This window comes from Dama dama, chromosome 20 (genome assembly GCF_033118175.1).
Source record: "Dama dama isolate Ldn47 chromosome 20, ASM3311817v1, whole genome shotgun sequence".
Classification (NCBI taxonomy): domain Eukaryota; kingdom Metazoa; phylum Chordata; class Mammalia; order Artiodactyla; family Cervidae; genus Dama; species Dama dama.
The window spans coordinates 19,253,237-19,265,017 of record NC_083700.1 but is presented as its reverse complement, the minus strand read 5'-3'; the positions used below and the strand labels follow the sequence as shown (position 1 = coordinate 19,265,017).

Sequence of the window (11,781 nt, the reverse complement as noted above, 5' to 3'; positions counted from 1 at the left end):
GCCCTATCGGGAGGTGGGGTGGGGGGGCAGTTGTTAATTGGGTTGATGGAAGGTAGGCTTATCTGTGTTGGATCTTTCAACTTTAGAAGAAAAGCTGACTGTCTGGAATCTTAAGGAAAATCTATTTCTAAATGCTAATGATTACTAATTATCTGAGTGAAAAATATGTTGCACAAAATGAAATGTGACCCCATCTTGACTGTATCTGGCTCACAGGATTATTCCTGTTCTGCACTGTGCTGTCCTCAAGGACCACTCCAAATAGCATTAGCTGCACACATGCTGTAAAACCATCAGGCTGCCAGCGAAAGACTGGGACGCAGCAGGCAACCATAGTCCAGACGTGCCTGCTGCTCACGATCAGCATTTACTCTTAGTAGATGTTCAGTGCTTTGAATATCATTCTTGTCTGGATGCTTCTGTATAAAATAACTGCCTCAATGTTCACCACAACTCAGGGAGATTGATTTAATTATCTTCATTTTGCAGATGAGTAAATTAATATTCAGGTTGGTTATAAAGGTCACAGTTGTATGCAGCCAACCTGGGATATAAGAGTTAGCTCTAACCCAATATTCTCTTCATCCTGTAAAGTTTCCTCTATCTTTTAGGTGATTTTAATTATCTCTTAAAGAAAGGCAATGCCAAAGAATGTTCAAACTACCACACAATTGCACTCATCGCACATGCTAGCAAAGAAATGTTCAAAATTCTCCAAGCCAGGCTTCAACAGTACATGAACCGTGAACTTCCAGATGTTCAAGCTGGATTTAGAAAAGTCAGAGGAACCAGAGATCAAACTGCCAACATCTGTTAGATCATGAAAAAAGCAAGAGAGTTCCAGAAAACCGTCTATTTCTGCTTTATTGACTATGCCAAAGCATTTGACTGTGTGGACCACCACAAACTCTGGAAAATTCTTAAAGAGATGGGAATATCAGACCACCTGACCTGCCTCCTGAGAAATCTATATGCAGGTCAAGAAGCAACAGTTAAAACTGGACATGGAGCAACAGATTGGTTCCAAATTTGGAAAGGAGTATGTCAAGGCTGTATATTGTCACCCTGCTTATTTAACTTATATGCAGAGCCCATCCATGCTGGGCTGGATGGAGCACAAGCTGGAATCAAGATTGCTGGGAGAAATATCAATAACCTCAGATATGCAGATGACACCACCCTTACGGCAGAAAGCAAAGAACTAAAGAGCCTCCTGATTAAAGTGAAAGAGGAGAGTGAAAAAGTTGGCTTAAAACTCAACATTCAGAAAACTAAGATCATGGCATCCAGTCCCATCACTTCATGGCAAATAGATGGGGAAACAATGGAAACAGTGGCTGACTTTTTTTGGGGGGGAGGGTGGGGGCTCCAAAATCACTGCAGATGGTGATTGCAGCCATGAAATTAAAAGACACTTGCTCCTTGGAAGAAAAGTCATGACCAACCTAGACAAAATATTAAAGAGCAGAGACATTACTTTTCCAACAAAGGTCCGTCTAGTCAAAGCTCTGGTTTTTCCAGTAGTCATGTACGGATGTGACAGTTGGACCATAAAGAAAGCCGAGTGCTGATGAATTGATGCTTTTAAACTGTGGTGTTGGAGAAGACTCTTGAGAGTCTCTTGGACTGCAAGGAGATCAAACCAGTCCATCCTAAAGGAAATCAGTCCTGAATATTCACTGGAAGGACTGATGCTGAAGCTGAAACTCCAAAACTTTGGCCACCTGATACAAAGAACTGATTCACTGGAAAAGACCCTGATGCTGGGAGGGATCGAAGGCAGGAGGAGAAGGGGACGACAGAGGATGAGATGGTTGGATGGCATCACTGACTCAATGAACATGAGTTTGAGTAAGCTCCGGGACTTGGTGATGGACAGGGAAGCCTGGTGTGCTGCGGTCCATGGGGTGGAAAAGAGTTGCACAACTGAATGACTGAACTGAGGTGAATTATCTGTTATTTAATTTAAACAAGGATTTTTCCTCTGTTTTCTCTACCTGGTTAGAATCTGAGACACGAAGGAATGTAGGGGCCTGGAATCATCTTTCAAGAGAAAATATGCCTTTGCCACACCTCATCATCCCCTCAACCAGGTCTTCTAGGAATGGAGAAAAAACTGACAGTGTTAAGATGAGGAAGAAAACAAGGACCTGCTCCTTCATAGCTCAGAGGCTTCGACACTAAGGCGAGACACTCCCACATTCTATAGGTGACTGCAAGGACAAGCATACAGGGAGGTGACTGGCTGCTGGAATTGGGTGATGCCCGGCAGATGCCAACCAGTTGTCTCATGGTCTAAGTCAGACCCAGAAGCCTTTATATACAGTTCTCTCTCCAGATTCCTCAGCCTGAATGACTGCTTGCCTGTGAGGAGGGTGAGTCTAGGGGTTGGGTCTTGGGATTGGGGTCTGGATGATGCCCAAGGGGTTCCCAGATTCACAAGGATGAGGCACAGTGAGGGCAGACCCTGGGACCAGAAAAAGAGAGGTACTCCTTCAGAGGAGAACAGTCTGGAGGGCTTTTAGAGGATGGAGGAAGAATATCTACATAGTTGGGCTGAAAAGCTGGGACACTGAAGTCAGTGTATTTGCCTTGGATAACCATGGTCTTATCCTTAGGTACCATTTTCTTGCATCAGGACCTCTTTCTCTGGAAAAGATGGATTATTAATTTACATCTTGTGAGCAGACATGTGTGTAAGAGGGTTACCTTCCTCAAGGACATGTATACTTAGACTGGCTGTACGAATAGACAGTGGAAGGCTTTGCTCTTCTTTAGAAGTATTTCAGTATCTCAGTTCACGGAGATGTGTTTTGATGGATGGACTAATTGTCAAAACAGTCTCCATGCTGTGCTGGTCACTGGGCTGATGCCCATGAACGGGCAGATTTGAGGAGGACAGAGGAGTGGGGATGGCCCTCAGTTTCTCCCTGGCTAAGTCTGCTGTTGGGGAGCATGCCTGCACCCCCACATCGTGTTTGTAACACTCTGCTATTTAGAGCTTTATGTGTGCCTGAATGTCAGTCTTGTGATTTAGGAAACTTGCACTTTCTGGGTCACCCCATTTTAGGTAACTGTGCCTTGCCTCTCAGAGGGGCTGGGGAGAAAACATTTCTGAAATTAGCAGACTGTCCCAGCTGAGGTGATTGACATCAGGAATCTGCCTAGGCAAGTTTCCAAGACAGTCCTGAGCCTTTCCAAGGTTGGTGTATTTGGTATGTGCGTGTTTTGCATACCTCCACAAGGGCTTGTTTAAGTAAATTCACCTAAAAAGACTGAATAGAGAGAAACAAACATTTTATGCTGGGTTTGAGGTGTCCGGTAAGTGACTGGATCCTTTAATCTACAGTGGATACTTTCTTTGAGTGCAAATGGTGCCTGAGTGCATGCGTGCATAGTCACCCAGTTGTGTCTCACTTTTTGCAACCCTATAGACTGTAGCCTGCCAGGCTTTTCCAGGCAAGAAGAATACTGGAGTGGGTTGCCATTTCCTCTTCCAGGGGCTCTTCCTGACCCAGGGATCAAACCCGCGTCCCCTGTACTGCAGGCAGTTTCTTTACCGCTGAGGCACCTGGGAGTTCTGGGGTTTGCTCCCATATGTGCCCTTTTGCATGTTTGCACGTATGTGCAAGTTGCCAGTGTGAGCGCTTGAGGACATCCAAGCTCCTGTGGGTGTGGAGTTCCCACTTTGGGTTACAGCCTTGGGAGGAAGGTTTCTCTCTACTTCATATAAAGCTCCCTCCCACCTCTTAGGACTTGCTGAAGTGAGGGAATTCTCTTGTCATCAGCGCCCTCTTGTGCTGGACACTGGAATGCCCATTTGCAGTCCCTTTGAAGCTCCCTCAGATCAGGTCTTTTGGCAGATTCAAGGCAGATCTTGTGGGCAATGGTGACTAATCTTGGGTCCAGCTCACTCTGTAAGGACTCTTGGGTACAAGTTGAAGGTAGGGGAGGAAAGGCCAGGAAATAAGCAGGGTATCTTCCCCTGGTCCTGGTCACCACTCTCCAACAACTCTCACCCTCCTGATCTTGGTCTTTCTACCCTCAGGTTCTGCTTACCTGCTTGCATCAGAACCATGTGTGACCAGCAGCAGATTCAGTGTTACCAGCCGCACCCCCAGTACTGTGTGACATGTTCCCCCTTCTGCATCTCCCAGTCCCCTTGTGCCAACAGCCAGGTGGTGGTCCAAGCCCCCTGTGAGATGCAAATTGTGGAGTGCCCTGCACCATGCCCAGTTCAAGTCTGCCAGGTAAAATGCCAGGCTCCATGTCAGTCTAAAACTACAGAGGTGAAGGGACAAGTTTCATGCCAGTCTAAGACCACCCAGGTGAAGGGCCAAGCTCCATGCCAGTCTAAGACCACCGAGGCGAAGGGTCAGGCTCCAAGCCAGCCTCAGATTACATGTGTTCAAAGCCAGGCTCCATTGCAGTCTGAGGTCTCCTATGTGCAGTGTGAAGGCCCATGCCCCGTGCAGACCTGCTATGTAGAATGTGCTCCAGTTTGTTATACAGAAACTTGTTATGTGGAATGCCCAGGCCAGAGCTATGTACCCTGCCCGGCACCTCAGCCTGTCCAGACTTATGTAACAGGTCCCCCGGTGTGCCAGCCTCAGGGAAGATTCTCCACCCAGTGCCAATATCAGGGCTCCTACAGCAGCTGCGCCCCCCAGCGCCAGTCCCGGGCTTCATTTAGCACCTGTGCGCCCCAGTGCCAGACCCAGGGCTCTTACGGGAGCTTTCCTGCACAGAGTCGCTCTCGGAGCACCAGCAGGTGCCTCCCTCCTCGCCAGCTGCAGCCTTCTTACCGCAGCTGCTCCCCACCACGACGTTCTGAGCCCTACTACAGCAGTAGCTGCCTGCCGTCAAGATGTTCTCCGAGCTCCTATAACTATTGTACCCCACCCCGCCGCTCTGAGCCCATCTATAACAGTGACTGTTCTCGGCGTCCCACTTTGGGCTGCTCTCAGAGATGTGGACCCAAGTGCCGAATAGAGATTTCCTCCCCTCGCTGCCCCAAGCAGGTTCCCCCCCAGAAGTGTTCTGTTCAGATTCCTCCCATCAGACGCTGCCCTGAGAGTTGTGCCCCACGACACTCCTGGGTTACCTCCTGCCCGGATCTGAGACCACGTGCAGAGCCGTGTCCACTCCCAAGCTTCCGTCCTCCGCAGCGTTTGGACCAATGTCCAGAGCCATCATGGCGGAGAAGTCCACCTCCATCTCCATGCCCACGTCCACTTCCGGCTCCACGCCCACACCCACTTCCGGCTCCACGTACGTGTTCACGTCCAGAGCGGTGCGGAAGTCCAGAGTTCCGTCCCTGCTCTCCACCGCGGCGAATTTTGGAACCTTGTGTGTATCCAGAACCACGTCCAGTGCCATTTCCAGCCCCGCGTCATCCTCGCCCAGTGCAGTGTGATCTTCCAGCACCGCGTCCGTGTCCGCAGCCCTGTGAGCGCCAAGAATCTTTTCCACGTCCGGAGCCAATTCCGCTTCCATCGCCCTGCCCAAGCCCAGAGCCCCGTGTGGAGCCGCGACGTTGTCCCAGCCCCTGCTCAGGTCCAAATCCAAATCCGTGCACAGGGGACCTAGGCTGTCGTGAGTCCAGTCCACACCGCCTGGACACTGAGGCCCCCATCTGTGGCCCAGCTGGTTATGACTGGTGGCAAGAGAGTGAGCCTAGGTGCAGACCTTGCGATGTAGGCCTTCCCGAGTCACAGGGTCTTGGTGGTTGTGGAGACCAAGGAGGCGTCAGTGTTGGAGTGAAAGGTGGAACCCGTGATGGAGCAAAGGGTGCCTACTTTTAAAGAAAGCACGGCTGAGACAGCCTTACCTTTTGCCCTGAAAATGTTGATCCTCCATTCCCAGCAGCCGCAATTTCCAATGTTTTCTGGTTTGTATCTCTTCAAAGACTTTCAGAGGCTCCCTGCTGCAGAAGTGATGGCCAAACTCCTTTGCATGCCATCTCAGGACCCACATCTGGGTCTCAGACACCTCTTTAGCCTCACATCTGACTCCTCCCCAAACACATCCTCTGTTCTAGCCAGACCAGTCTGGCCACCATGGCACATCTTGGGTGTTTCCCAAGACGTCCCCTTGGGGCCCCTGCCCCCAAGCCTCTGCTCACTCTTTCCCTACTACCTGGACCACTTCTCTGCTATTCCCAGTATCTAAAAATCCAACCTGTATTTCAAGACCTATTCCTTGGAGCCTTTTGTATTTATTCCTCTCTGCAGGAGCCTGGACTGATTTCCTAGAATTCATTGCATCATCCACACCATCCATTTGGCAACTCCTTTGCAACATCTCTTGAATTGTTATTTCACTTTTCAGGTGTGTCTGTCCTACCTGCCCAGCTAGGTTGTAAACTCCCATTGGAGTGGAGTCAGAGTATCCCCAAAGTCCTGTGCTTCTCCTAGAGCAGGTGGCTCCTCAGCAAGGCTTATGGTTTGCAGCTTGAGCTATGGTCTGTCCTGATGTGCAACCACAGGACTGCAGACAAGAGGAAACCATGCAACAATAAAGATGATGATACCATCACACACTAAGTCCTACATGGTGCCTGTGTCCTTTCTCCTTCCTGACTCCCTAGGATGAGGTTTTTTTTTGTTTTTTTTTTTTTCTTTCTTGGATTTATTTTACTCATGGTCTGAGCTTTCCTTAGCCTAGACTGAGTGGGCTGCCTTGTGGGTTTTCTGTCTACCATCAGTGTCCCTGGCCCCTGTTGGGAAAGGTGGATGAAGGGGATGAGGAATAAGGGAACAGGGAGGATGACTCTTGCTCCTCTATTTAGAGGTAAAGGTCTCAGGCCAGGGTTGGGTAGGTCACTCAACTCTGGGGCCTTAGTCATAGCCATGTGACTTCAGTGGAGTCAGGGAAGGGAGGAGGGAGTCTGGGATAGGCTCTCTGGGGTACTTTGCACAGGACACAACACTTTTGTTTGGTTCAGAATAAATGATTCTTTTTTTTTTTTTTTTTGACACAATAGAAAAGGACACATCTGAGGCTGAGTTTGCATTCCTTGATTGCTCTCAAATTCCATTAGGCATGGGTGGTTTTGGGTATATGAAGGTAGGGTTTAGGCAGAAAAGGGGAAGATGCCTCTGCCTCCCTGCAGATGAGATGGATACCACAGAGGATGCTGGGAAATGTTGCTGGGATGGGCTTCTCTAGAGAAGAGAGTGTGCTGAGGCCACCTTGGTCTTAGAAGATGAAAAAGTCTCCTCTTAGGAGAGCAGCAGGGGTGGCTTTGGCCTGGGCAGTAGTGCCCTCCTCCACACAGGCCACAACACAAAAAGACCCCGTAGCTCTAGCTCAATAGTCTGGAACCACAGATCCAGGGCCTAGCTATTCAGATGTCTTCCCCTCACCCAAGGGATCCAGTCCCTCAGTGTCAATGATGAAGACCCAAGAGACCACATAGTAAAACCCTGTGTTGTACAAAAGAAAACCAAGGCTCTTATGTGAAATCCACTCATTCATTTTTTAATTGACAAATATTCATTGCTTATCTGCTAGGAAGGTACTCATAAAAGGGAGAAACATAATGCTTATTTGCTGTCACAGCTTAGCACACTGATTCTCAGGGCGGTACCCAGAACAGTAGCAGCAGCCTCACCTAGGACCTTGTTAGAAATGCATATGTATCACTCCAGACCTATTAAAGCAGAGAATCTGAGAGTGAGGCCAAGAAAACTGTTTTAACCAGGCCTCTAGGTATTTATTTTACTTTCCTTCCCAGATATTTCTGATACCCGGTAATGTTTGGTCATTAGTGATTTAGTGAAATGCCTCATGCAGGTAGAAAATGAATATGTATATGAATGTGCATGTGTATGTGTATACATGTATATATATATATTCTCTAATTTCTACAACAGTCCATCACAAAGACATTATCAACTTGCCACTTGACAGAGGTGGAAACCTAATCCCACAGGATTTATGTGACTTGCCTAGTTGTGTATCCAGATGTCATTCACAATCTATACTCTTTCCTGTTACACATGGTCCCATCCATCTTGGTCACAGCCTCTTCCATAGATCTTTCCTGTATCAACTAAGTCATTTTTCCAACAATATTTTGGAGTTGTCTCACAGGTTTTTCTCCGCTTTCACCTTGCTTCTTCTCTGAAAATCCAGGCTACTCTGGACTGCACTTGCTCTGTGGCCTAGGCCCCAGAGGTCTGGTTGGGCCCAAATGGCTCCCATGGGCATCTGAGGGTTTCCATCACCCAGGCCCTTCAGTCAGAGTGAAGATAGCAGGATGGGGAGAGGCCTGGAAGCCCCAGATGGCAGTTTTCATTAGATCTTGCCCCTGTTGTCACAAACATACTACTGACAGGAACCCCCTTGTCTGGGGGGAGGTGGGGAGTAGCCCCCACCCCAGCTCCACCCCAGGTACAGAAGAAACTCAGACTGGCTGGGAGGGAAGGGCTTTCACTTCTAAGAAACTGCTCCCTCTCCAGGTGCAGGAGAAGGTCATGATGCAGGCTCTTGATTACAGTGTCCCACTACCTGTCCTATCCTCAGGGGACAGACTCTGGTCCCCAGGATAACTGGGCCTGGATATGCAAAGGGACTGGAAGATGGTAGAATATAGGGGTCCCTGAGTGAGTCAGCCTGGGGCTGAGCCAGGGAACCCCTGACAGCCTGGTGCCCCCTGGCAGACCGAGGCTGTGATGCCATCTCCCAGTAGCCAGAGGGGCTCAAGGTCCAACACTCCTCTCTCCCAGCACTAGTCTGAACTGGCCTCAAAGGTCCTCCACTTCCTCTGACAGGATGCCCTGCCTTGAGCACCCAGGCAGGCCCATAGTGAAGAGTCACAGCTCATCTATAGCACTCAGAGAAAAGGGGTACCCAGGAGGATGTGTGTTTACACGTCCTTTTGGGGGCTTTACATTTCTCAGGATGTCTGTTTGGCTGTTGTTTCTGTCTGTGTGCTTTAGAAGCTCAGGGCTTTTAAAATGCGTTTGGCAGTGGGGACTGAGAACTCAGAAGCAAGGTTCGGGATACCCTGCAGTCCTTCAACACTGGCTTTGTATGGTCATCTCCTCACTCCCCACCCTCCATCTCTTTGCTGACGACCTGCCTCCCAGATCTCTCTCTCTTTTCCTTCTATGTCAATGATTTGAACAAAACTTAAAGTGTCTCCCAGACCAGGGCTGAACATTTCAGAGGAAAAAAAAAATCATTCATAAAATGCTTTAAAGGTGTTCAAAGACCTGTGAAAGACTCCCCTTGAATTCCACACTAATCTGAGGCAACCCACTTGTTGCACAGTATCATTTCCGTTTAACAGTTTGATGGACTATTGCTAGAAATGCCACTTCACTAGCCAAGTCACAAGCAATGTGAAGCAGGGGTCAGCCAAACCTTTGTACCTGGCATCCAGCCATGCTGCATCAGAATGAGGGCCCAGTTTCCAGAGATGAGGGCTAAGTAGTCCAAGGGATTGTAAGAAATTGGGTCTAAGGCTCATGTCTCATTCCTTGGAATCCTGCTTCTATCTATCTGCAGTTCTCCTTTCTTTCACTTCTTCTAAGCCTCCCTTCTTATTGCAAAATTCAGACTTAATTTGAAGGAAGTAGGGAAAAGCACTAGACCATTCAGGTATGACCTAAATCAAATTCCTTACGCTTATACAGTGGAAGTGGCAAATAGATTCAAGGGATTAGATCTGATAGACAGAGTCCCTGAAGAACTATGGACAGATGATTGTGACATTGTAGAGGAGGCAATACTCAAGACCATTCCCAAGAAAAAGAAATGCAAAAAGGCAAAATGGTTGTCTGAGGAGGCCTTACTAAGAAAAGAAGAGAAGCTAAAGGTAAAGGAGAAAAGGAAAGATATGCCCATTTGAATGCAGAGTTCCAAAGCATAGCAAGGAGAATAAAGAAAGCCTTCTTCAGTGATCAATGCAAAGAAATAGAGGAAAACAATAGGATGGGAAAGACTAGGGATCTCTTCAAGAAAATTAGAGATACCAAGGGAACTCTTCATGCAAAGATGGGCACAATAAAGAACAGAAACTATATGGACATAACAGAAACAGAAGATATTAAGAAGAGGTGGCAAGAATACACAGAACTATACAAAAAAGATCTTCATGACCCAGATCACCGCGATGGTGGTGATGATCACTCACCTAGAGCTAGACATCCTGGAATGCGAAGTCAAGTGGGCCTCGGGAAGCATCTCTATGGACAAAACTCGTGGATGTGATGGAATTTCTGCTGAGCTATTTAAAATCCTAAAAGATGATGCTGGGAAAGTGGTGCACTTGATATGCCAGCAAATTTGGAAAACTCAGTAGTGGCCACAGGACTGAAAAAGGTCAGTTTTCATTCCAATCCCAATGAAAGGCAATGCCAAAGAATGTTCAAACTACTGCACAATTGCACTCATCTTACACAGTAGCAAAGTAATGCTCAAAACTCTGCAAGCCAGGCTTCAACAGTACATGAACCATGAAATTCCAGATGTTCAAGCTGGATTTAGAAAAGGCAGAAGAACCAGAGATCAAATTGCCAACATCTGTTGGATCATCAAAAACACGAGAGTTCCAGAAAAACCTCTACTTCTGCCTTATTGACTACACCAAAGCCTTTGACTGTGTGAATCACAACGAACTGGAAAATTCTTAAAAAGATGGGAATACCAGACCATCTGACCTGCCTCCTGAGAAATCTGTATGCAGGTCAGGAAGCAACATTTAGAACTGGACATGGAAGAACGGACTGGTTCCAAATTGGGAAAGGAGTACATCAAGGCTGTATATTGTCAACCTGCTTATTTAACTTATATGCAGAGTACATCATGAGAAACACTGGGTTGGAAGAAGCACAAGCTGGAATCAAGATTGCCAGGAGAAATATCAATAACCTCAGATATGCAGATGACACCACCCATATGGCAGAAAGCAAAGAAGAACTAAAGAGCCTCTTGATGAAAGAAGAGAGTGAAAAAGTTGGCTTAAAACTCAACATTCAGAAAACTAAGATCATGGCCTCTGGTCCCATCACTTCATGGGAAATAGATGGGGAAACAAGGGAAACAGTGAGAGATGTTATTTTTTGGGTCTCCAAAATCATTGCAGATGGTGACTGCAGCCATGAAATTAAAAGACACTTGCTCCTTGGAAGAAAAGCTGTGACCAACCTAGAAAGCATATTAAAAAGCAGAGACATTACTTTGCCAACAAAGGTCCATCTAGTCAATGCTATGGTTTTTACAGTAGTCATGTATGGATGTGATAGTTGGACTATAAAGAAAGCTGAGCACTGAAGAATTAATGCTTTTGAACTGTGGTGTTGATGAAGACTATTGAGAGTTCCTTGGACTGCAAGGAGAGCAAACCAGTCTATCCTAAAGGAAATGAGTCCTAAATATTCATCGGAAGGACTGAGGCTGAAGCTGAAACTCCAGTACTTTGACCACCTGATATGAAGAACTGACTCATTGGAAAATACCCTGATTGAAGGCAAGAGGAGAAGGGGAAAACAGAAGATGAGGTGGTTGCATGGCATCACCTACTCGATGGACATGAGTTTGAACAAGCTCCAGGAGTTGGTGATGGACAGGGAAGCCTGGCGTGCTGCAGTCCATAAGTTCACAAATAGTCGGACATGACTGTGTGACTGAACCGAACTGAACTGAAGTCTCCCTCCTTGAGATTAGCATCCTCACTGTTGAATGAGGAAATCACCCTAGATGTCCTTAAAGGCTGTCTTCATACCAGGTAAATTTCCATAATTCCTCTTTGTTACAGGCACAAGGCTAGGG

The 11,781-nt window shown here is 47.3% G+C and overlaps 1 protein-coding gene across 1 annotated transcript; it reads left to right on the top strand.

The window, feature by feature from the left end:
- Positions 1–4,076: 4,076 nt before the first annotated feature.
- Positions 4,077–5,804, top strand: KPRP (keratinocyte proline rich protein). Its single transcript, XM_061168422.1, has one exon. The coding sequence runs from the start codon at positions 4,077–4,079 to the stop codon at positions 5,802–5,804; it is 1,728 nt and encodes a 575-aa protein (XP_061024405.1).
- Positions 5,805–11,781: the final 5,977 nt, after the last annotated feature.